The sequence below is a fragment of the Zonotrichia albicollis genome, chromosome 4 (genome assembly GCF_047830755.1).
Source record: "Zonotrichia albicollis isolate bZonAlb1 chromosome 4, bZonAlb1.hap1, whole genome shotgun sequence".
NCBI lineage: Eukaryota > Metazoa > Chordata > Aves > Passeriformes > Passerellidae > Zonotrichia > Zonotrichia albicollis.
Genome location: NC_133822.1, coordinates 16,071,965 through 16,097,968, shown reverse-complemented (window position 1 = coordinate 16,097,968; position 26,004 = coordinate 16,071,965). Strand labels below are relative to the sequence as shown.

The 26,004-nt window shown below is 40.5% G+C and overlaps 1 protein-coding gene across 17 annotated transcripts in view; it reads left to right on the top strand.

The window, feature by feature from the left end:
* The window catches only part of ERC1 (ELKS/RAB6-interacting/CAST family member 1), a 269,997-nt gene that overhangs the window by 188,474 nt on the left and 55,519 nt on the right, over positions 1-26,004 (top strand). For all 17 annotated transcript variants that reach the window (XM_074538921.1, XM_074538929.1, XM_074538927.1 and 14 more), the window contains one exon: positions 24,753-24,897. In XM_074538921.1, the coding sequence (XP_074395022.1) occupies positions 24,753-24,897 (145 nt within the window). The remainder of the gene's footprint in view (positions 1-24,752; positions 24,898-26,004) is intronic.

The window sequence follows — 26,004 nt, the reverse complement described above, 5'->3', positions numbered from 1 at the left end:
ATCTTTATGAGTCTTGTCTTCTCCCTCTTCTTGCTTTGTTTGTGGAGGAGCAGACTCTGGAAATTGAAGCCACTACGTTAAAAAATCAAAAGTCATCTCCAAATTTCTTCTATGCAAGAGTTGGGTGTAAAGGCAATCAGTTTTATCGTCTGTCTAAAGTCTCTTTGGTTTCAGTATTTTGTGGTAGTCTCCAGGTAAGGTCTTCTAATTCTTGGGATAATTAGGACACCTATATAATATAGCTAAAAATCAAGCAGAAAAACAACTGTATGTTGAAGTACTTCTTACTGTATGTAAGAAATATCTCTTAGCAACTTATATTGATGAATATAGGTAGCTTATTGCTTAGGTAGCAGCCTATATTGATGAATACCATCAAACTTGTACAGCCCATTCAGATTTAGCTTCCCATATTTTTACTCTCAAGGTAACCAGAATGCACTGTTTTTAAACTTGTTTGTGGGTTAGAAAATGCCAAGTAATTTTCTACCTTGAAATAACGTTTCCTTCAGTCTTTGTTTTTTCCCCCCTTCTCTTTTTTGTTGACTGTACTCACAAGTCAGGGTGTGTCAGAGTTGCTGATCCTGCATGGTCATCATTCCAATCTGCTTTAGTTTCTTATTGATGTTTAATGGTCTTCCATGGAAGGTTATCCTCAGAAACCCATGTGGCTGCTTCCCACAGGAAGTTTGGGAATGGAGTGAGAGCATGTTTGATGCCATCCTGTAGAGCCAAAGGGAAGCACTTCAGCCTAGGAAACGTTTCCTTTTGAATCAGGTTGTACAGCATCTTTGGCTTCTTCCAGGTCTGTATTGACATTGCTGCCATTGTGATTAAGTTTCTTGTTATTGCTGATTATTGTGATGGCCTAGAGCCAAAATCACTGTTGCTTTTGGCTGAGTAAGAGAAAAGACAGCATGAAAATGTTTTCAGCAGGAAAAAAAAGGAGTACTTGTTAAAACTGAAGAGTTGATTGTTGTATCCTTGTATCATGCAAGAATTGAAGCTGGTTCTTATATTTTTATTTTAATACTCAGTATAGTTCATGGCAGAGGTGCTGGGTGAGACAGCATTGAGAAATAACATTTCCTTGCTGAATACATAGAACAGGTAAAAAGTAAACTGTTTGAGTGCACTTCCCTGCTGTGGTTCATTGCTTTTAGGGAATTTCATTTTGAAGAGCAGGTGCCCCTTATCTTCCCTACTGGCTCAGCTGAGTCTTCCTTCATCCAGCAGAGTTTTCCTTCTGTGCAGGGTGCATGGTGACAGTTCTTTCATTTCTTCACATTCCATGATGCCCATGACTGCAATCAGTCTCTGTATAAAAGCTGATCTTTTCCAGCCTGAAGAGTTAAGGAAGTCCACTTTTGAGTCCCAGTTCATACCTAGAACTTTACCAACAGCTTTGGAAGCCACCTCTGGTATGGGAATGTACAGACTTACTTCCAATGAGACTTTTCCTTCTCATGTTACAAGTAAGCTGGTCTTGGAACATAAAAATATGTCTGTGGTGGGTTAACTTTGGCTAAGGGCCAAACTCCCACCCAGCCTCTCACTCACTCACCCTCCTCAACTCAGCAGGAGCAGAAAATAGGATGAGAAGGCTCATGCATGATGGTAAAGACAGGGAGATGCTGATTGCTGTCATGGGCAAAACAAAGTCAACTCAGAGAAAACAAATGTATTGCCAATTAAAGGTTTGGGTAGTGAGAAACCAAGGCAAACAGTAAAACAGCAACTTTTCAGTCCTATTTCCTGTGCTTCCATTCAGTCCAGCACTCCAGACTCTTCTGCTCTCAGTGCAGGGAGGGATGGGGTGGGTATGGTCAGTACACAGTTTCTCTGAGGATTTGTAGATTGGTTTGGAAGGGACCTTCAAGGCCATTGAGTTCCAAGCCCCCTACCATGAGCAAGGACACCTTCCGCTAGACCAGATTCCTCCAAGCCACATCCAGCCTGGCCTTGAACAGTTCCAGGGGCTGGGCAGCCATAGCTTCTCTGAGAAACCTGTTCCAGTGTCTGACCAAATCCTGGCTTTTGACCCAAATCCAGCAGGGCAAGCAAAGTAGCCTCACAGTATTTCATCCATTGCCTCTGAGAGCCTTCTCCAGCCACACAGCTCTTCCCTTGCACCAGTGTGGGCTCTCCCCCTGGGGCTGCAGTCCTTCAGGAAAGATCTGCTCTAAGAGGGCAGCAGTGACTGTCTGCTCCACCATGGGCTTCAGGGGTTCTGTACTTTGTACCTGGAGCGCCTCTTTCCCTTCCTCCTTCTCTGATCTTGTCCTTCCCAGTGCTGTTCCTCACCCTTTTTCCCCCATGCCCTTCCTTTGCCGTGTGGTAGGTTTTTCTCTTTCTAAAATATGTTTTCTTAGAGATGGCACCAGCTGGGCTGAGGGGCTGAGCAGTGTCCTGCAGTGGATTCATCAGGAGCTGGCTGTGTCCAGCACACAGCAGCCCTGGTCTCTTCTCCCAGAGGCTCCTGCAATCCCTCTGCTGCCAACACCTCATCATGGACACTCAATAGAGCATCAAATGTTATTTTAAATTTTTGTTACAGGGAAATTAGGAGAGTGTAACAATGCTTACTGATGCACTAGCATGCCACTTGCTGAGTAACAAAGAATATTTTCTTCATGGGAAGAAGGAATTTGTTTTCCATGTTGGGTTTTAACTCTTGCATAGATGTAGACAAGGCTGCTGGTACAGGAGGTCAGAGCTACACAGGGAGGCTCTGCTCTTCTGCCAAGTGTCAGACATGCTTAAAACATGGGAAAACACTTTATGCAGCAGGTCCAGAGGCTTTGTGGCCACAGAGAAGTCTGCACTGGGGAGACAGTGTCTGCAGAATCCAGTGTGGCCTGGACAGATTCCTGGACAACAGGTCCATAAGTGGATATTGGAATGAGCTTAGATAGGGATGTGCTGTGTAATATTCTTAATTCTCAATGCTGGCAGAATATGAGTGACTGGGACAATAGGCTGTGTTACAGCTTATAACAGAACTGAATAAATGCAACCAAGAGAAAAGCATGGCAGCAAGGTCTGAAAGGCTGAAATTACAAAATGTATTCTGTAGTATACAAAGTACTGAAATTAAGGAGACAACGTTAAGCCCAAATTACTTTGGAATCATTCAAGTAAGATGCTAAGAAAATCATGGACTTCTGCCTAAAAAGACAAGCAGCAAGAATTCTGTTTGTTGCATAGGTGAATGTGGTATAACACTAAGAATCTACAGATATTTTTGTCATATGGCTTTAATCCTTTTTCTCTTAAGAATGCCTCTTTCTGCAGTGTTTCTGTATATTATCAAGTGTTGAAGTGGATCAGATCTAAGTGGTTAGTTGGAGTTGTGGTCACCTCAATTACCCTGATTGCTGGTGAAAACAGCAAGACTTGATTGGAGGAAGCAGATTTGGAGTTCTTTCAGAAGTGCCTACAAACAGTTTTTAAGAAGTTTGATCGCACAGAGATTCTTTGCAACCTAAGAATTAAGTTTGCTTTAGGTTTCCCTATAATGGAAATATCTGATTGCCTTTTGCTACAATTGCAATCACGTTTTTATTCCTCCTTATTGTAACTTTATCTTCCTTTACCTCAGATTTTTCCATTAATTTCAGGAAATAAGAGCCTGACACAGTAATGCTTGTGAGTGAAGCCTGGTCCTCAGCATCCTGATGTTTGAACTTTATGGATTAGAATTGTTGACTCACAGCAATCAGGTTCACTCTTGTTGTGTCTGACAGGGAACAGAAGGGACTAAGCCAAAACCAGAGCCCCCAGAGTAAGGGCATTAGACCTGTCTTTGCCAAAGTGAATGGTTTCCCTTCTAAATAGTCTCTGGAAAGAAGCTTAGTAATTCCTTAGGGAGGCAAGTTATAAAACTTGAGATGCAGATATTTAAATCCTATGAGCCAGCCAGCAGCAGTGGAATTGGCTGTCAGAACTTGTAAAAATCTCAACCAATCTCTTTTATTGTCTTGTGGCTGCAGCAGTGAGGCATCTCAGCTTGTGCAGGGTGAACTTTCCCCACCATATCCTGTTTGCTACTGTGTGAATGAAATGGCAATGCAGGTTATGTCAGAGGAAGCATCTTTAGAGTGTGAAAGGTTATCACAGAAATCCTTTCATCTGCTGAAATGAAACAACATGGGAATTTATAACCATCATACCAGAGGAGCTACAGAAATTACTGGAGCCCAACATTGCATCTGTTTGAATTTATTAAATAAATGATGCTGCCTGCAGTGTTTCAGATTCTTGTGTATGATATTTTGAGCTGTGTCATTTTCACTGGAAGTTGTTGAACATATGGAGGAATTTCCATTTGCATGCCAATTAAAGAGTTCTAGGGTGTTTGGGAGGTTATTACCTGTCCACTGCAAATGAATCCAGATTATTCAAGGAAATTCATGAGAAAAGTTCTCCTACATGATGCTACCACAACTTCCAGCATAATGTGACTCTAAATGGGAATGTCCTTTCTAACTACAAATTCAAACTCAGTGGAGTCGTTCTGAATCCCTGTCTTGTGCATCAAGCTTCAGAAAAATCTTTTTACATTTACAGACTGGCTCTGGGCCCCAGTCTGGTTCTGGTTAGAATTCTGCTGTTTTAGACAGCAGACCAGTGTAATTTATGGAAGTCTTCTGGTAGCTAGTGGTTAAAGAGGGAGCTGTACTGCTCTTGAAAGTGGTTATATGGTATGGTTGTCTTTTTTTACAGGGGAATGAACTTGGTGACCCTACTAAAACAGGATTAGACAGAAAGATCAGTGTGGGTGGCAGCCATTTAGATGATAAGAAATTAATAATTCATGTTGTCCACCTTTTTATGCGCTAAGCTGTGATTGAAAGGATATCTGTAAAGAGCCACATGAAGTCTGTTATTTGTCTCTTTTGAGTGACACAAAAATCCTGAATGCTGTAGCTTCTTGCCAGGTAGTATATGGTCTTGATCTAACAGTGTGTCTCTGTTCTAGAAATGTTTGATTCTGGAACACTGCTGTGTAAAATCTGGAGCCCTCAGGTCCTGTGCCTATTTAGGAGTCAGCTGTAGGCTCAATTTCAGACATATTGGTATTGTCATGGAATGTGCAACCCTGGTAACTTTGGTTGATTTGGGAACTTGATATAAAAGGAGACAGAATGATAATTTTTAGTAGTGTGGTTGCCCCTTGATTCAAAAAGAGGAATGTCTGCATGCAACTTAGCTGGAGGAAAAACAAATTCTAGCACAGAAATCATCAAGTTAGACTATTGTTCTTCAGCATGGGCTAGAAACTATCTAATAAAATTCTATATTTATAATTGGATCCAGTTTTTCCATCGAGTTGCATTTGCATTGCATAATCTCCTACCCTGTTGGAAGAATTCCCTTGGCCCTTACAAAGCCCACTGTACTGGCTGATAACTTGAACTGCTCTTCATGTTTTCCATCTTTAGAGTGGCATTAGCTCCAAATTTTGGCAGCGCCTGGTTTTGGTCTCCACAGCAGTCCAGGCTCAGCTATGTGGTATTTCAGAGACCATTCCTGATCCTTCTGGAGCAGGAGCACCTGGATCCTTCTGGGTGGAACAGCTGTTATGCAGTTGTGGTCACTATGGTTTGAAGCAAAATGGGGAAGTTGAGGGCTTAATCCTTAAGAATCCATCAATAAGCTAATGGTTATTCTGGAAAATAACCCTGAAGAACAGAATATTTCCTGTGGCAGTTCTTCATATCTGATGTATTTGTTTTCAGAGTGCAGAGGACTAATTTAAAACACCACCTTTGGTTGGATATGCAAAGGAGACTTTGCAGAGTCCACCTGTTCTTCTTTTTTAAATGCAAAACTGTCTTCTATGCTTTCTTAAAGTGGAAAGCATTTTGTGGACCTGATATGAGCTTGTTTAGTGACATAATGATTATAGGTACAACATCAAGACAATAAAAAAAGAAAATACTTAAAATAGCTTAATAAGAAGTGAGGACCTTGGTGAGTACTGTCAGTAAAGAGCCCCCCCAGTTTTGTATTTCCTTCTGCATAGGAAATTAGAAGTCACCCTAAAACACATCATACAGCCTGGTTATTGCCATGGCACCTACAGTGTGGGTTTGAAGTTGTGAGACAGAATCTCCCAGTTCCCAGATAATGTTCCAGGACAAGCTGCCAGTAAGCAGCTGTCACGAAGGGGATCAGCACCCTGTCCCCACTGTCACCATTCAGTTTTCACTTACGGTGTACAGCCTGGGACAGCCATGGTGTGCCATTGCCTTGGGTAGATGTGTCTCCTCTGGCTTCCTGTGGGCTGTGGATCCCACTTTTACAGGTAGATCCTCTCACAGCAGCAGTTTTGATTCCCAGAACTGGGGACAAAGCAGGTTTTCTCTTGTTCTCTTGATTCATGTGTTCCTCATTTTGTTGCCCAACTCTGGTTCCACTGTGAGGTGTGTGGCTCAGAAGCTGTGCATGTCATTCTGGGTGGTGAATTCTACTTGTGCAGCCAGTGCCTGCTTTGAGGAAATGCTGAGAGTGATAACATTTATAAATGCCTTTTCAAGTGGGCCTGAGAGCTTGCTGAAGGCCTTTTGGCACGATGTCTGCTTCACAGGTGCATTCCCAGACTGCTCTATAATGACCAGTAGTTTGGAAAAAATAGAGTAATGATAGGTTTGTATTCCTCAGGGTGTTGTTAAAAATCATTAAATTAGCTAATCAGTATTAAATCTCAGAAATTGTTATATCAGTCCATTGCATCATTAGAATTTCAAATTACTGAAGTGCTTAAGCTTTGTTATCAATTCAACATTTTTTTCTAAATGATTATGAAATGTTAGTATTTTTGTTTTTACTATTTGAGCTATCCCTGTAACTACCCATTGTCATGCCCTCTGTAGTCAGCTAATACTAAAATAGAGGTGCAATCTAATAGGAACTTGTGCTACACTTAATTTAACAAAGTGTTGCATTTTAGTTGTATCATTTAATGTACATTTTGAGACTTCACAATTAACCCTTGTCAAATATAATAATAGTAGTAATAATCAAAGACATTTCTAGTTGGAGAAAAACAAAAACATCTTAAATGCTTGCAGAGGGATTTTTGTAAAAATCCTTCTGTGAAGGTGCCTGGGAAATGAGGGCAGGCAGAGCCCCACTTTGCCATGCCTGAAGGGAAGTTTGATGGCAAAATTCCAAAGCCCTGAAACCCAAGGACTTGGAGTGAGTGTTGACACTGATGTAACCTGAGCAGTACAAATGACGTTGCTTTAATACTGAGGATGTTCAGGAGCAGTGATTACTAATGGAAAACACAGGAGTGCAGATAAATGTACAGGAAGAGCCATTATGAGCTTGCTGCACCAAGCCCTTCCTGAAGGGGTCTGTAAGGGGCTGCTGTGCTTGGGGATGAGTTCCATCTGTGCTCAGCCAGGCTGGTGAGGTGGGAAGCTGTAAGTCAGGGCCTGAGCACACCCCTAATGCCTTCTGCCGCTTTAAGGGTCTGTGAAGAGTTTTTTTAATTGCAGAAGATGGCTGAAGCCTTGCTGTGCTGTATGCCCCTCATTTCCTTCCTTTTTCCCTCGTGCCAGCTCCTCCTGCTGTGCCCCTCCTCTTCCAGCCCTGAGGTCCCCATGAGCAGCTTCATGCCAGAAGTGGTTTTTTGGAATTCCCAGGCTCAGGTGTCCAGGCCCTGCAGAGGCTCAGCCTGTCCAGATCCACCAGATGAGCTCATGTGGTGCTTCCCATGGACTCTGTGTGGTTGCTGCTGCTGAAAGCTGAGGGAGCCAGGTCTGTCTTTCCCCATGACACGCCCAGAGCAGTCTGGATGTGGAGTCTGCACACTCTGAAGGTTGGAGGTGCTCCTCAAAGCTCCTGTGTTCCAGAGAAGCCTCAGAAACTCATTGGGTGTACTGAAAGGGAGACATCTCTGGCATGGGAATGGTGTCTCTGAAGGAGCAGCCATGCTCAAGGGTCAGCTGAGCCAGATTCTGAACTGATAACACCCCTCTGTTTGTTTCTTGAACTGATCAATGTTCCTTGCAGTGGAAATTAGACATTATTGGTAATAACTCCTTCCTAGTACCTGCTTCCCTTCCAATGGCAGGAATTCTCTTTGAGAAATTAAACGCTCTCTGGAGTATTTTAATGAAATCCAAGTTTTGTCTCCGAGTCATCAATTTTGCTCTGTCTCTCAGCCACCATCCTTCTATTCCTCCCCAGAAACCCACTAACTAATCAACTTAGCACTGGGCATTCTGAAATGTTTGCTGAGAAAACAGCTCTGTTTTGACAGACAGCAATTATAGCACCTGGGCTATAGGCAGACTTTACAGCCCTTCTGGGGATCTCTTATGAATAGGCACCATGAGGCCAGCACAGCCCTGTGCAAACAAGCTTTGTAACCAAATTGCACTGAAAACCCCCTTCTCTTCCACCCACACCCTCCCTTCCCAAAATTACTGAGTAGCATGGATGTACCCCCTGTACTTATTCTGAACCTGAAAAAGTTCTCACATTTTGTAAGAAAATGCCATTTAGATTTAGGGATAGTTACTGTCTCATTCAGATGTGCTTGTTTGGAGTCCCATGCATGGCTGGCTGTGTGTCATACACACTCATTTGAAGTTGTTGGATTTTAATTTGTTTTTTCATCATTGGAGAACTGCAGAATATTTGAGGGCTTGGAGTGATTCAAGTATGTGGGAAATTAAGGAGAGTATGTTAATCTAAACACAGTTTTTGTCTGTGTCCTTTGGGGAGGCATATTGTCTGATACTGGTTACATTGCTCATCAGTCATAAATCACATTTTTTGAGGAAGCAGTGTGCTGTCTGAGGTCACACAGTCATCCTTTGCTGCCCACTTGACACTGTCTTGGAGAGTCTGGGATCTCTTCTCAGTTGCCATTTTATTTCTTCAAACTGCTTTGGTCTATGCCGACATCACTTCTTGCTCTGACAGGGTTTAATAGAAACTAAAAATTCTTCTGTAGGTAGCGTTCTTTCACTCTTTTCAGCAGTCTCAACTAGAGGAAAAGGAAAAGAAAATGTCTATAGCTAGGCAGCTAATTCAGGACATCAAAAATATGTGAAATGCTAATTTAAACAAAATAATATTGACCAGCCATATTAATGAAAAACAGCCATTGACTTGAAAGCTGTAAAGCTGTTATGGTGTGATAGCCTCCTTGTTCTAAAACATTCTTTTTCCCACAGAGTCTTTTTGGCCATTACTCTCAGAAGTATTTTCTGTAGGCTGAAATAGGTTACATTTAGTGTGTGTACTTTATTTCTGCTCCTAGAGCTGACTGTCCTGCTCTATTTTTACATTAATTACTTCAAAATTTTTCGCAGTGAGGTGTGTGAGACCGAAAACATAAACGAGTGGCTTTTCCCTGAAGAAGGTGTCTGTTCCAGCCAGGTTGTTATTGCTTTGCTCCCCTCAGAGTGACCTCTGCTGGGAGCCTGATCCCGTCCTGCTGGGGAGAGGGGCTCTCCCAGCTGCCTGGACACTCGCTGCCCTCCCAGCCACATCAAAGGCAGAGGTGTAAATCCCCTAGCCAGGCTTGTGCTGGGCTGTGCCTCCCACAGGTAAGGCTTTCCTGGGATGGGCTTGTCTGCAGGGCAGGAAAACTGGCTTCCCTGGGTGCTTGCTGTAAGCAAAGAGCAGCACCTGGAGCAGCCAGAGGGTTTGGCACTTCCCTCAGCTTTTCATGGCAAATGAGCTCTTGGGTTGAGGGACTGCAAAGGGATGTCTCGATGGACGCAGTTGTGATTAGGTTGCCTTTAAATAGAAGATTATAAATGGTACTGCCTTCAAGGGGAGATGTTTCTCATTTCTACATTTATTCTACTTAGTCACCTTTACCTTTCCCCTGTTTCTATTGCACCAGTAAGTAAAAAAGCAAAATGTGTGAGAGAAAAAATAAACAATTCGCATTTCCTTTTGCTTCCTTACTTTGTTTTGCAGTGGAATCATGTTAATAATAGAATATTATGTTACTTTATAATATAACGTCAGATTTTTTGAAATGACACATTGACAACAAAACCTAAACATCAAAACTTGGTTTTCCACTCCGCCCTTGAACCCTCTGTATGTCACAGTTAAGCACTTTGCTGCAAATGATTAGCCAAAAAATTCCTAGGGATCTGCCAGTGTTAATCTCTGTTCTGCCTGATGATGATTTTGCTAAGCAATTTAAGGTGCTTTCCTGCCATAGTCCCTGAATGTGTTGCTATCTTATGTAAATAAGGTCTTGAAGATGAAATGAAAGACAAGTCCTTTGGCCAAACCTGTATACATTCATTTAACAGAAGACTGAGACAGCATAAAACATCCCCACAAGCATGTAGAGCTAAAGTTAGGTTTCTCAGTGTCTGCAAATTTCACTTTGCAACATTAATATATTCAGAGTTTGATATTAGGTACGATTTTATGTGTGTTTTTAAGTAGATAGATTAAATGCTGAAAGATTTTGGGAACTTGTATTAAAAATTTGAAGCCATTTGGAAGGAAGTGGGAGTCTGGTCCCATAATACAGCTCTTACTGTATGAAGTCAGTGGTAATTCTGTCTTTGGTTTCAGAGAGGAAGCCATTTGTATTTGCTATAGTGATGAAAGATCTCTGGTTTTTTCTTAATGCCAGCATTCAAAAAACCCTGTTCAATTATTTAAAAATGCTGTTTTCTATTGATAGTAAATAGCCAGCATAATCAGAATTACTGAAAAAAACAAAATCAAGATTTTTTTTTTTTTTCAGTTTATTAGGCCACTCGAGGTATTTGTAGTATGCCTAAAATGTTACTTTGCTGGTTTGTAACATCCTTTGTTGTTAGTTTGGATCACATAGGACTTGAACATGAATGTTTTTGCCTCTTCTTAGAAAGGCACTGTGGCATTCCATATTTCTCTTTCCAGCATAAGAAACTGCTGAAGAGGTTGCACATGTGTTGGGGGTAGCATACTGCTGGTTTTAGAATCTAAGAACACTGGAGAAGTTGGCAAAAGGGAATTTTGGCTCCTTGAAAGTTTAATAAATACTGGAATTCTGGTGAAATTCTAGAAGTTACGGAAATGCTGAAGTCCTGGAAGTGTTGCAGAATAGCAGGCAGAGGGTGGCTAACGTGCTATGAATTGATTAACTGTTACAATTCATGAGCAGAGTGATGAATAAGCTGATAAAATATTCTGATAATATAAAGAATAGGCCTTTAATTAATACCAGTCAAATTACTTTGTGTAAGATGCGTAATGCCAAAAAAATGTGATATGGTTCCTTGATTATCTCTAAAGTTTGGTTACAAAAACCCAACCTTGTTTAGTATAAGTAACTAACTTTTTGCATTAAGTATAATTAATCTTCTGTAGAAGACCAATTCCCAACATTATTACAGAATCAAGGAACAGTTTGGTTTGGAAGGGACCTTAAAGATCATCCAGGTCCAAACCTTGCGCTGGACCAGGCTCCATCCTGGTCCCATCCAGCCTGGCCTTGGACATTTCCACTGATGGGGCATCCACAGCTTCTCTGGGCACCCTGTGCCAGTGCCTCAGCACCCTCACAGTGAAGACTTTCTTCCTAATATCTAATTTAACTCCATGTTCTGTCAGATTGAAGGCATCACCCCTTGTGCTATCACTGCATGCCCTTGAAAAGAGTCCCTTACAACATGCTTAAAGTGAGCATTAGCTGTCAGCATTTTCCCATTACAGTTAAAACTGAATAGTGAACTTCATTTTTGAGCTTAATAGATTTTGTCCTGGGCTGGATGCTGATAATCATTTGATCAGTGAGCTGGAAGCAAGTCTAAAATGACAGTGCAGGTGATACAGGAAATGGTGTGGAGTTCCCTAATGGTAACAGCAGACATCTAGGGCCATTTAAATTGCTTCTTAATGCAAAGCTCATTTATACAAAGTGCATCTGAACATGAAGCATTTAAATCAGAACAATATGAAGTCTACTGTGCATTATTTGGAAAGGAGTGACTTGGAAAAGATTTGGTCATGTTGTGGAAAAACTGTGGTCTTGGCAGCAGAAGGACTTTGGCTGCATAAAAATAGGATTAATGAGTATGAACAGAATGAAGATTTTAGTTCTGTATTACAGGATAGCTGATACAGTTGTCAAAAGACTCTGTATAGTCCTGATATCTAGAAAATCAAGTAATAGTAATATTAAAACACTTTATTCAAGCAGAGACAGTCAAAACAAGGATCATTATCCAGAAACTGAGAACAGAAGGGTTGGAAATAGAATGACATAAGACTATGACACTGAAAATTAATAACCACTGGGACAAACTCACAAGGGCAGCAGCCTTGGCTTCCTCATGGCTTTCAGCCCCAAGTGCATGTCCTTTTATTAAGCCCTCCCAGAATAAATGATTGGAAGCAACTGGGTATGATGTAAATATTTATTCTGTACAGGAAAGCAGACTGGATAAAATCAATAGGCCTTAATTCTGCCTACTGTCAGCTCTGAAACAATCTACTGAAGTCAAGGAGATCCTTTAAGTAGCATAAAACAAAATAAAATAAGCAGATGGAAGAAGTTATTTTCCACACAACTGTTTTCACTTGTAGGAAAAGTAATTGTGAAACAAATAGCTTCAGGAGGCTCAGTCTTGGATAAATCAGATGGGTTTATTGCTGGTTACATCTGTTTTATCGATCCTTTCCTTCTCCTCTTTCCTTACCTAGATTTTTTTTTTTTTTTGCTTTGACCAGTTCAAGAGCATTCTTAACTTACAGTATTTGATGAATTCTCATCTAAATATTCCCAAAACTTCCATTGCTCTATCACTTTCTCTTATGTTTTTGTCCTCTGAACATCTTTCAGGCGTGTCTGTTTTCCATGAAGCAGCTTCCCAGGGACATGTAACTTTGTTATGGCTGTAGTTTTAAGATCCAAAAGAATTTTGAAGAGTAAAAATTATCAGGATTTTTGCACTGTTTGTAGTGATTGTACAGAATTACTTACTGTCATCAAACTGCAGGAAAATCTTGCCTTTAAATGCTCAAAGGGAAGCTTCCCTTTCCATTTCTTAATTGTGAACTATGCATACTGAAAAAAAATAGACCCTAGTTTAGCTCTGGTTTTGGGGATCCATTATGGATCTGAAGGAGGCAAAGCAAGTTTTTCCTCTGTCCTATTTTGTGTGTGCCTCACCCTTACCTGAAGGATAGCTGGAATACAAGCCAGCCATGGCAGGTTGTTCCTCTGTATGGTTGAAATGTTTAGAGAAATAAGGCTCCACAGCATATTGAGAGTGGAAAGTAGCCCCTGCTTTGTTTCATGGCTTAAAATGAGTTCTCTTTCCTTTCTCCTGGAACCGTAACCTGAGGTGTAAGAGCAACATTACTCTTAGCTGGGAGGGAGATTTCTCAGGAGTCCAACAATACCATCATCTCTGTCACCACCTCAGTTTCTTTCCAGATGCCAAACCCAAAACTTAGATCACAGCCCTTGATCACAGTGAGAACATCCATATTACAGCCTAAATTGCATGTCAGATTCTTCAGCTTGCAAAGAAGAAAAAAAACAAAAAACCCTTCCAGTGCAGGGTCTGCCTGCAAACAGAGAAACCAGTGATTTCCTTTTCAGTTCCTCTGTTGCCTTAACGTTTTGAATCCAATTTTTACAGTGCAGAAGAGACCTAAAAGCTAAAATGGAGCGAAAAAACAACATATGGAGAGTATTTATTTCTTGGGTGGGGAAGCTGTGTCTGAAGAATAGGATTAAATCAGTGTGTTGCCTGCGTGGTGTCGTCACCACAGTAATGTCCAGGAGGAGGAGGAGGCTCTCTGAAGGTGGTGTTGGGTGAAGGCAGCAGGGCCAGGAGGAGGAGGAGGCTCTGAAGGTGGTGTTGGGTGAAGGCAGCAACAGGAGGAGGAGGAGGCTCTGAAGGTGGTGTTGGGTGAAGGCCGCAGGGCCAGCAGCAGGAGGAGGAGGAAGAGGAGGCTCTGAAGGTGGTGTTGGGTGAAGGCAGCAGGGCCAGGAGGAGAAGCAGGAGGAAGAGGAGGCTCTGAAGGTGATGTTGGGTGAAGGCAGCAGGGCCAGCAGCAGAGGCGGCGGTGGGGCTCAGCCCCATTGTTCCACAAGCGGCTGCGGGGCTGTCCAGGTGTCCTGATTTAAAGGCTGCTCCTTGAGACAGGAAATTGTATCTTGTTCTGAGGTTTACTGTAATAAAGTACATAGTCCTGGGGGAATGTGCTGCTGGGCCCATGAATCACTTTATGGGCTGGCTGTTCTGACCTCAGCCCTGTGATTTATTCATGCCATACCGCAGCAGGAATGGCAAAAATGTGAGCGGTGCATGGTCCTCCCAGCCTCCCCCTTCCCAGCCAGATGGGCCTTGAACTGGGAGTCTGCCATAAATCCATAAAGGCAGGTTTGCTGCTGGCTGCCAGTTCCACTTGTCCTGCCCACTCTGCCATGTGTCTGCTGGGGAATCCTCTCGCTGCTCAGGTGTTTCCTTCATAGTCCTGTGGCCTAGTAGTATCTGTACTCTTCAGAAAATGCTCAGAATTTTTATTGATGTCCAAAACACCTATTTCTTAAGGATAGTTTCAGGATTAAAAGTTGTCCATGTCACACATGTTCACCCTGCCTTGCAGTTATTTTCTGCCCCCTTTTTTTTATTTACTTTCTTTTTCTTATAAAGTAGGTAAAATTTAAACATCTACAAATTCAGTAAGATTTCTTTTACAAGAAGTTAACCTTGCCACATATCTTAACTAAGTAGATACCAACTATTTGGTACCAGCTACCAACTAGATTCCTAATAATTGTACAACCAATTAAAGGTCAACTTTACCAAAGTAAGCTAGATGATACTTAGAAGAAGATAGGGGAACTTTCATTTATCTGTAGTATAGGCAGGCTTTCATGAGAGCCAGTTTCTTGTGTGATACAAGCTGGTTTATTTCTGTTTATTTCATAGTCTTGAAATTTGCAGGTTTATTACTTTTTGTAAGATGCTAAGAGCTACATTTGTAAATTTATCTGTGATTGTGTTTCTTCAATAAAGGACTTTAGATGGGATTTTTGTTCAAACTACAGCATGAACACAGCTTCAGATTTGTTCACTTGAAAAGGTGTTGGTTGCTAGAATGTGCTAAATTGAGGTTTTTCCAATGTCCTCACATATGAAGTATTTGCTTTCTCACTTTGTGTGTGTTGCTTGAGGTTCACATATTTGTGTCTCATTACAAAACAGGCAGTAACAGCTTACTTTGAGATGGCTGAGCTTCTCTTTATTTCAAATAAAACTCTTTAGATCTGTACATGAAGAAAGGCTTTGAGTTGGAGTGTATCAGTACTGTGCTCAGCAGGGATCTGGTAAAGGATTGTCAGAGGTCTGTTTGCATGTTTTAGGTCAGGCTTGTTCTGGAGCAGAGTACACATGCTCAGTCTCTTCAACGTCTTACTGCATGCAGCTCTGGTTTCATCTCTTGGAGAACAGGCACTGGATAGAGGTAAAAACAGACGGGAAGGTGAGAGGATGCTCCCTGGTTACTGTAGAATGCCAGTTGCTTCAAGCATCTGGGAAGTTATCCTCAAAACTCATCAGAAAATGCTGCAGTGTCCATTCAAACAAATCTGCACCCAGGGACTGCAAGTAGCTACACCTGCTTTCAGACCCGGATCTGAAAAAGGAAATTAAATGAAACCTCTCAGGCCCCTTCTGCTGCAATTACAGAACTAAATATATCCAAATTTTATCCATAGCCCCTGACACCTGCTCCATTTCTGTCCTCAACCCTTTCAACAACTCCTGCTTGCTTAGAAACACTTTTTTTTGGCACTACTTAAGCAGCAGCCAGGAGCTACCAGGAGCAGGAGGCAAAGGGATGCCTCAGTGTTTAATGAACTGCTTCCAGCCTTTTTCCCCTGATGCTGCTATTCCTGTCCTTATCCAGACACTTGGCATTTCTTGTGCTCCTTTTTTAATCCCTTTCCTGGGCAGCAGCAGCAACCAGAAAAGACTGAAATACAGGTATAGTTAGGGTTAGGATGGAACAGAGACCGGCGTTAGTGCTGCTGTTGTTACTACCACCAAAGCCCAAATACATCATTTTCAGAATTAATATAAAAGGTCTGACCTTGAAGAAAATATTTATTTTTAGAAACCAGACAGAGTGGTTCTAGAAGAGAAGCTTGAACAAATATACAAAAGAACCCTCAGAGAAGAAGGAGTAGGAAGTTAGGCAAGGCACATCCAGGTTGGTGCTCAGACAATAAATAATGAAAGCAATCCATAGCTCTGACAGGAAAATTTGTTAAAATGCTACATGTGGAAGAATATTTAGATGTTTGTAAAAGAACAACAAAATGAAGTAGCTGTATATATCTGGTATGTAACATGAAACTCGATGTCACAGGGATAACAGCAATTACTGAGAAATAGACTAATATTCAAAGCTGAAATGTGGGTACAAGTTGTTCAGGAAAGCTAAAAATGAAAGTAATGGTGTTGTATATTAATTATAATGGAGGTTGTGAGGAAATAAAAAAGTATAAATTATAGCATTACTTTGAGTCAAAATAATGTAAGGATTATAAAAGTTACACAAAGAGTGGATGGTCTCCTGCTATCGATTTTAGGCATAATGTTGTGTTAAATGTAAATAATAATGGAGAAATGTGGATTTGTCAGATGTATCTATTTGGATACAAATCAGAGAAACTGCCAGGCTTGTTAACTTAATAAATAATGACTAGATCAGCAAGGTATAATGGTGTGAGACTGTGAGGATTGTAATAAGTAGTGATGACACTAGAGAAGAAATCATCACTAAAACTGACTTCAGCTGTAGTGATCACAAATTGATAAAACCTATATTCAAAGAAAAAAAAAACTATGCTAGAAAAGTGAAGTACTCAATTTCAAATTAATAGACTGAAAAATGGAAACTACTAGATAGCAAGTGAATTGGTCAGAAGAACACAGAGGAGGTTCATGTAGAGGAAGCAGAACATTTATTTAAATCAAAAGTCCAAAACTATAAGGTCTTTGTATCCCAAACAAAAGGAGAAAAGTTTAAGAAAGTTACAAAGCTGTGTATCTGTATCCAAAAAGGGAATTGTTAGCAGCCTTAAATTGGTCAAGAGAAAGAGACATTTAGGGAAAGCAGAAATTGTAGGAATAAAGTGAGAATTGTGGAAACTCATGCTGAATGCGACTTCCCAAAAGAAATAACAATAAATAATAAATATTCTTTAGCCACTCCTACAAAAGGACCAGGAAAAAAAGTGGAACCACAATGCACTGAGAATAGGTGTAGTATGAATATGGTTCCAAAACTAAGTTAATGCCTTTGCCTTGATTTCCAGTGAGCTGATAAAATATAGAGGAAGGCAGGTATGATCACCTGTCAGAATGTCAGCTATGGAAATGAGACAGATGCAGAAGTGAGGTAAATTATACTCACCAGAAATGACATGGTAGTCATTTAGCAAGGAGGTAGATGCTCTGTTCGATTTGAGTGTAAAGACTGGATAATTTCCTTAAAACAACTGTATTGTAAATCATGAGAGTTTTTCACTAAAATGAAATGAAATAAATAGTGAATATTTCACTAAATGAAATAAATAAACCATGACTAGTGTTTTCTTCTTCTGTGATCAGAAGCCACAGTAAGATTGCAGTATTGCTGTCAAAGTTTGATAAAGCTGAAATTTCTTTCTACCGTCTTTCAACTCGGGCCAGATTCACAAAGACATCAAGACAGTTGTTTTCACTGTAGTAATTGTGGTTGTTTGATATGTTATAATCAGTGTGAATCCCATGATTCATTTTCCATTCTCATGTTTTGGCAGTGCTGGCTGTGGCAGCGGAGGGTTTGACACTGTCACGGTGTCAGGAGGAGCTGCAGCTGGGCAGTTCCTGCAGGAGTGAGGAACCTGCGGTCAGATCTGGGTTCCTCGTGTTTATCCAGGGTTTAACTGGCTCCTCAGGCTGCAGGGATGCACAGCCAGTGCAGGGGCAGGAACCTGGAAATGGGAGGGCAGAACCATCTCTTGCCACAAGAGCCTGTCTTGTGTCAGCTTAAGCCAATTGTGAAACCACACGCTAAGCTAGAGCTCAACCTGAGCTTGACCATGTCCCAGGAAGAGAAATTGGAGCTGCCTTTCTTATAAGGTCAGTTTTCAAAAGCTGGTGGATGTATTCTGGTGGCCTCTGTTGCCTGGATGAAAAGTATGCCTTGAGTTTGTGCTCTGTCTGCACTGCTGTTAAACTGCGGGTGAAGAAAGAACGCCAATTTCGGGAGTTCCTTCTCAGAAAAGCCAAATCTGGGGAGCTCAAGAGCCTTGTAAGTACTGCTGTCTCTCATCCACATTCTACACTGAAGGCTGCTCAAGCAAGGAAGGTTATTTTTAAAAAAATTCTACCTTTCACAGGGGACAAATCTCCCATAACATCAGGTGACAGGTTTGAAAGTTCCTTCTGCAGTGTGCCATCTTGGGGATCTTCCACTCTTCACAGGCACCCAGGGAAGGCTGATGGGCTCTCAGTTTAGCAGCTGTGACAAGCAGCAGCCAGCTTTTCACTGAGCTATTCATCAATAAAAATAGTTCAGGAAATTAGGAGTGGGTTTGAAACTTCTCTGTGAAAGTGTTAGATTTTTTTCTACATATGCTGGCAGACAGTCTAAGGCTGAGCTGCTGTTCTGAGTGCTCAGAGCTGAGACATGAGTAGGACTAGGAATTGCAAATTTTTACGTCTAGTGCCAAAGTGATAAAATTAGGATGGAAAGCTTAAGTGCAAGAAGGGCTAAAACATTGATGGAAGAGGTAATATAAAATATTTATAGGGCTTCTCGTGACTTTATCAAACATGTTGAGGGAAAGGACTTTTAAAAGCACTGCTTATCAATCCTAGTAAGGAGTTCTGTGATTCTAGACAATTGGGATGTTAGAGAAGATATGTGTAGGAAAGTCTAAATATATTATCAGTATCTTTTTTTTTAAACAAGGACAGTACAAGTGGTAATGCTTCCTGTATCATGGAATTCACATTGATTATTATCCTGCCATTCTTACAGTGGAAAAATAAAGGGACATTACTTTTGTGACCACACAACTGTATTCACCAAGAGTTTGTGTTTTTATCTTGTTTTCCACTTATGGTCACATGTATGCAATGACATTGAAGAGACTAGTGGAAAGGTGTTCATTCAGAAAGCTTCAATTTGCTGATGACAAAAACCTCTTGTTTTCATCTCATTTGGTTTGCTTGAATTCTCAATTTCTGTTTTGGTAGCTGTAAGAGCATAGACCAGAGATTAGAATGGCGGCTGATGTGCCAGCCAGGCCAGGCAAAGGTGATGTGCTGATTCAGGAAACAAGGACTGGAATGGAAGGAGTGTAGTATTATCCCTTTTGACTGAAGATTTAAGGCTGTGCTTTGGAAATTAATTTGCAGCCTGAAGTTTGATTATTCCCAGCTGTAATTAAAAAAAGCAGGTAGTGCCTAATGCCAAGTTAAATTTTTTTCCCACTCTCTTGCAGTAAGAGGTAGCCACTGTTTCTTTTGGACAAAAGTTTGCTCGCTTTGGGATACTTTGAGCTGCATCTTAAATGCTGCAGAAGTTACAGCCAGTGCAGAATTTGGCAGCTTGTATATTTAAGTGAGTTATTCATCTGTTAGCATCATGAAATGCCGTTCACTGGTTTAATTGCCTTTTTCAAGGTTGCTTTTAAGAACCAAATCTTGATGCGTAGAGCTCTGCAAGAACTGTCTCCTCCAAGTGAGGTACTGGAAGTCAGTTTTTTAATTTTCTGAAGACGTTCTATAACCAGCAAAAAAAAAAAAAAAGGTGGGAAAGAATGTGGAGTTGAGAAGTACTGCTGCAGTGGTAGACATAGTTTATGATGGAGAGGACAATGGAGCCAGGGCTTCTGGCCCATTGAATCAGAGGTTTGGTGTGTTGTATGCCTAATTACTTTTTAAGAGTTTATTGAGTGCGACCCACCCAAACCCTGCCATTCTGCTAAACTCATGAAATTACTGAAGGCCATATCCCAGTGCTTTTATGCTCTGTGCTGCTGCCTGTCTGTCTAGCTCTCATAACACTGCAGTGCTCTATCTGAATCTCTCTGCCTTGAGTTCTCTCTGTTGTTGTCACATCACAGGAGGGTTTTTAATTCATATGCAAATAATACAGTTCTTATTGTGATGGTGATTCACCAGGGTAAGTCTTAAAAATGTCTCTCATAGGAAAGCATTAAAAGCTTTTAGCAGAATTTTCTGTAGGCTTGGAGTAAATGCAGTGGACAAAAATCAGACAACCAAAACAGTTTTTGTACGAGTTGCACCTCTGTCACTCTTTGGTTTGTGATGCCCTTACCATGAGTAAACAGCTCATGGAACAGGAGAATCTTTGCTTGTGCACTAAAGGCACAACAGCCATAATTACAGTACATCTCAATGTGCCAGGATGAAAATGCTGGCAGCTTAATCATTGTTCATGGAAGTGTTCAGTCTCTGTTGAAGGAACTGACTGCAGTGCTATGAGCTTGTAGCTACCTGAGCTCTTCAAATTTGTGTCACTCTTTTAAATGCTTTAGTTTAATGCCAGTCAGAAGGAAAAGTGATTTGATCTTATAATGCAGCTAGGGCTGATGGAATAATCCCAGTTCTTCCATGACATTAAAATCAAAGCTGCTGCTGATATCAATATTGATTTCATATTATCTCATGCACACATTCAGAAATACTCCAGATAGGAAGAAATTTCATAATTTGAAATAAAATTTTATAGAACAATATATTTATAACGTCTCTATATGGAATAAGTGTTCTCCCTGACATATGTAAGCATATTCTTTAAATGAATATGTATAGTTTTCATGTTTTGAAGCATCATTAATTCAGCACTGTTTGCAGCCTGTTATTCTTTCTAATTATACAACTGATAAATATTCCAGTGCTATGACCCTGGGAACAGTACTGCAAAGTACAAAACTGCTTTTTAAAGTTCACCTCCTCTTATGCTTTACCAAAAGGATTCTTTTCCTTTATTGGGAAAGGGCTGTGATGGAATTATGTAGTCTTCTGAAACCAAGTGCCATAGAAACCCATTTGAAGACAGCTTGATTCTATTAATATTTGTAATTAGTAGCAGTGTAATAGTAAACTGTTGCCCGGTTATCTTCCCCAAATCAGACATTTCTATTCAGGACTTGAAGGAGACATGCATTTACACACTATTCTTTGTGTTTGTTGTCAAATCTCTCTGCTCTACTGGCCTGTAACTATTCTGTAGTCATCTGTTTTTAAAAGGCAATCCCATCTTTCTTTGCATTATTTCTTGAAGACTGCAAACAGAGCAAATTATGATATTGATCTTGAGATTATATCTACCATAAAGAATTAAACCTACTGTTCTTGATACCACTCCAGTCTGTATTGATGATGATCTACATTCAGTGAAAGGCTTCAGTGCAAATAGAAGGAAAAAAATCATCTTCTTCTTTTTGTCCAATTTGGAGTAAAACTGGAACCTGTTTTCAGTAGATTTTTCTACACTGTTGCCATTTCAGGTTTCCTTTGGTAGTGTTCAGAGTACAGAGTCCGATCACCTCTTGTGAGGCATGTGCAGCTCAGTTCAGGCTGCAGACCCTGCTGCAGTGCAGAGATAAATGGGCAGTTTGCCCCTGCTGAGTTGATGTTGGCACAGCTACACCAGTACCAGCATCTGAAATACCTGAATTCACTGAAGTGACCCGTGTCTGCTTAGTGGCTCTGGCCCTAGCCAGCATCTGAAAATACCAGCATCCTTGGGTTGTGCAGCATGTTTTGCCTGCTTGTGAGAACTTTTCAAGACCTCCAATGTTGTGAACTGAGGAGAAGCATTTTGCTGAAGAAGCCAAGCCTGTGGCAGTGCCTGAGCCTCCAGGACTGACTGCAGCACTCCTGATGGATAGGTTTGTTCATGTGCTGCCACCACCACACACACAGCAGCCCATTTTCCCCTTCTTGCCACATCCCGTGTCTCACAGCAAGTTCCTCTGGCCTCCCTGGGGATAAAGCTCTCAGGAAAGGAAATAAATCACTTTTGTAGTGCTCTTCAATCAGAAACCTTGTCTTTTGCTTGGTAGTACGCCCTTTTTATTTTCTTGGAATCATTTGGCAGTTGCAAGTTCTTCTGAGAGCAATAACTTGGCTTTACAGACATGTCCCTTCCAGCAGAGCTGACAGTGACACCTGCCCTTCTCCCACATGGAGCAGTTTATGTTTGCCTTGCTAAAATAAAAACTGCACCCCTACAATGCACTTATCACAGGGTGTTTTTCTTACTTTTGTACAAACTTCACTTTGTTTCAATTCCAGAAAACAGTCAGAAAGCCACAATGGCTTTCACCCCACTTCTTGACCAACACCCTCATCTCACAGCACAGCACTGAAGTTTTGGCCAGTAGGAAATTCTTTTCTAAGACATGGTTGTGGTATTTTTCAGGGTCCCCCATGGCAGGAAGGAAATTATGAACCTGAAGGCTAACTTATTATTTTTATATTATATAATATATAATATATAGTATATTAAATAATATACTATATATCTAATTTATATAATATATATTATATGTGTTATAGTATATATATTATATATTATGATGTATAATATAGTGTATTATAATTTATTAAAATATATAATAATATGTGCTATATTAAATATAATATATAATATATATTATATTAAAGAATGCTATACTAAAACTATACTAAAAAATAGAGAAAGGATATTTACAGAATGCTTAAGAAGATACAATAAAAAATTGTGACTGCTTCTAGAGTCCCAACACAGGTGGACAGTGATTGGTCATTAAGTTAAAACAATTCACATTAAGCCAATCAAAAACCACCTGTTGGATAAACAATTTCCAAACTACATTCCAAAGCAGCAAAACACAGGAGAAGCAAATCAGATAATTATTGGTTTTATTTTTCTCTATGGCTTTTCAGCTACCCAGGAGAAGAAATCCTGGTGAAGGGATTTTTCAGAAAATATGACAGTGACACATAATGGCAAAGATTTTTCAGGAAAAAAAAAAAAAAAAAGTGCTGCTATCCATATCTCATTTTCCTGGCCTTGGGGTTTTCACTTAAGAAGCAGAGATGGGCAGAAAGGATTTGATTGCAGAAGGTGTATGGCTTACATGCTATTTGAGGCACCTCCAATTTCCATACCAGAGTAATGGCTCCACAGATAGAGTTACGGAGATATTCTTGGCTCTGGTCCTGAATCATCAGCGAGGATTGTGGGCTTACTATTAAAAGAATAAGTGTTTCTTTATAATCAAAACAGATTACTCCAAAGAAAGTGAAAATGACCAGAGCTCCAAGCTAGCCTGTCTTTCCCAGGATACCGATAGCTGGAAAAAAGCAGAGGTCATGGATCATGTTCTGTCACTTCACCCTATTGGTATTTTTCATGTTTCAGGCAGACATCCAAAACTGGATACTTTTCCATAAAACAAAAGCAGCAGAAACAAAATGGCAATAATAACATGCCCATTATCCATTGTTCCCACACCTACAGTATTGACACTACATCTGGGAATCTGATGTGCACCTTTTCCTTTCTTCTACTCTTTACCTCCATTAAGTCACCAGAATATTTGTATTTCTTCATAGCACAATATATTTAGAATACTTTATGATTATCCTAATATATCTTTAAAAATTGCTTTACTTTTTGGTATTACATTTTGAAAGGGAAGCAATAATGTTTTTCTATATATGATCTAGGCAGAACCCAAGTACTCTCTACACTGGATCTGTGAGATTTTTTGATATGGTGGTATTTCATTTAAAGCAAGCTAACTCTCTTGGACTGTACAAGAAACACCTGTGTAAACCCAGAGAGAAATTCCACCCCCAGAAAGTCCATTGTGTAGTCCACTGTCCTGTCAGATGGTGAACAGTTTTGTCTGTTGAAATGCACCTTTTCCTCTTGAAATATGTGATTTTTTTCCACATTTTTTGAGACAGTGGCTTAAATTGGGATTCTGATACTAAACTACTTGATATTGAGTGCTGCAGCAAAACTTGAAGTGCATTTGCAACTTTATTTTTAGATTAAATGTGCATAAGAAATGTGTTGTATTCGGTTGGTCTTTCATCATCACTCCTGCATGATGCCATCTTTCACACCACCACACGTTCAGGACCTCATTTTATGCCTTCTTTGCAAGGTGATGAGAGGTGAGACAAGCCAACACTACTTGGCAAGAAGTCCAAGATTTTCTTTGAAATCCTGTTGCACATCACCAGCTAAAGATGAGAATTAAGTGGAAGGACAGAAAAGGTTGCTTTCAATCCTTTGGCTTCCTTTGAGAACTGCTGTTTAACTGTTAGGGTGATTATCTTTGTCTCCTTTCTTCCCAGTATGTATAAAATGTTTCTGAATTCTATTTGTAAGAGTTTTCTGCTGCAGGGAAGGAGTATGGGAAAATGTTCAGCCAAAGTAATAATAAATGGTAGTTATTAAAAACTGAGAAGGTGAGTGCAAAAGAAGAATATAATGTATTTTTCTTACCCTGTAAGCCGCAGTTTGGGATCAGCACAGTTGTTTATAGGGAGGCGTGTGTGTCTTGACTTCTGTTCCACCAACAGACATGTAGCCCAGACAAAAATATTTATTACTGCTTTTCAGAGTTGCACACTGGTACAGCATTTATGGTATGCTCAAATCTTTGTAGAGGAGTCCTCTAAATTTTGCGGGATAATAATGGAATTCATTTGGGTTTTTTTCAGACAAGAAGCCCTTCTTGCTGCCATTAGTGAAAAAGATGCCAATATTGCTCTGCTGGAGCTTTCATCCTCTAAGAAGAAGACTCAGGATGAAGTGGCTGCACTGAAACGGGAGAAGGACCGTCTTGTGCAACAGCTCAAGCAGCAGGTGGGTACAGGAGGGCTGGGAAAAATCCACTTAATAATCTGGTGTGGGATTATTATCTTGATTTATGGAACTAATTATGTATAATCCTGTCATGTGTTAGCATGGAAAGTGCATAAATAACAATTTCCAGCTAGCTACTGGACTCAGCATTGAGGGGAGTTTCTTTGTGTCACTGCCTGAGTAGTAAATGTGTGATAGGATGTATAGGAAGTTGTGAATGAAGAGGACATTGGTTACAGGCACAAATAGTCACAGATTCAGGGAAAAGTAGTGATATTTCTCTTAGGGGTTTGTACCTGCCTTTGTGGGGAATAACCCTGTTTGGAAGAATAGGCTTTCGAGCTCAGATATGAATGTTACACCACACAGTCTCTGCTGTGATTTCTGATTGCAACTGGAGCGCCATGTGTCAGCTTCTAGAACAGACTCTGGGAGGTCCTGTGCTTGTGAGGAGATTGGTCCCTTCCTATTTCTGGCCTCTCCCATTTCTAGGATATTTCTGTGTTGGCATAACAATTAGAAAAAGTGTGTTTCTGTTAAAGCATTTAACATTATGTTCCAGTGCTGAATGCAACGTGAAAAGTACATTGCCAGTAAAACACAGAGGAGGCAAAAGGCATCCCTGGCAATAAGAGATTTAGGATCTGAAAAAATCTGTGTAGATTTGTCACTTCAGCACTTCTGGTAGGTTTTCCTGAGTTATTCCCTTGCCACATTCCTCTTAATAGCACATATGCTGCTGCCAATCCAGTATCAACTTCTTCAGTGCCACCATTTCCATCTTCATAAAGTTTTATGTGCAACATTTCATCTGTCAACCAGATGATTTCTGTTGCTGTCAAAGAATGTAAGACAAAACCAGGTCAGCATTGTGATAAGGGATTTCTGTGCTTCTTCCTTAGCAAGCTCAAGTAGGTTATTGGCCATGTTGTTTAAGATAATTATTTATGGTTTCAGTTAAGAACAGTACTTTTGGGAGTTTTATGTACCAGCTTCAGAATGAGCAAGAAGTATAGATTTCAGTCTTGTTTTATTTACTTTTGAGCAATAGCTGTAATTGCTGTCACTGGCCAGCCAGGTCATCTGCTAAAACTGGAATCAGAAGTG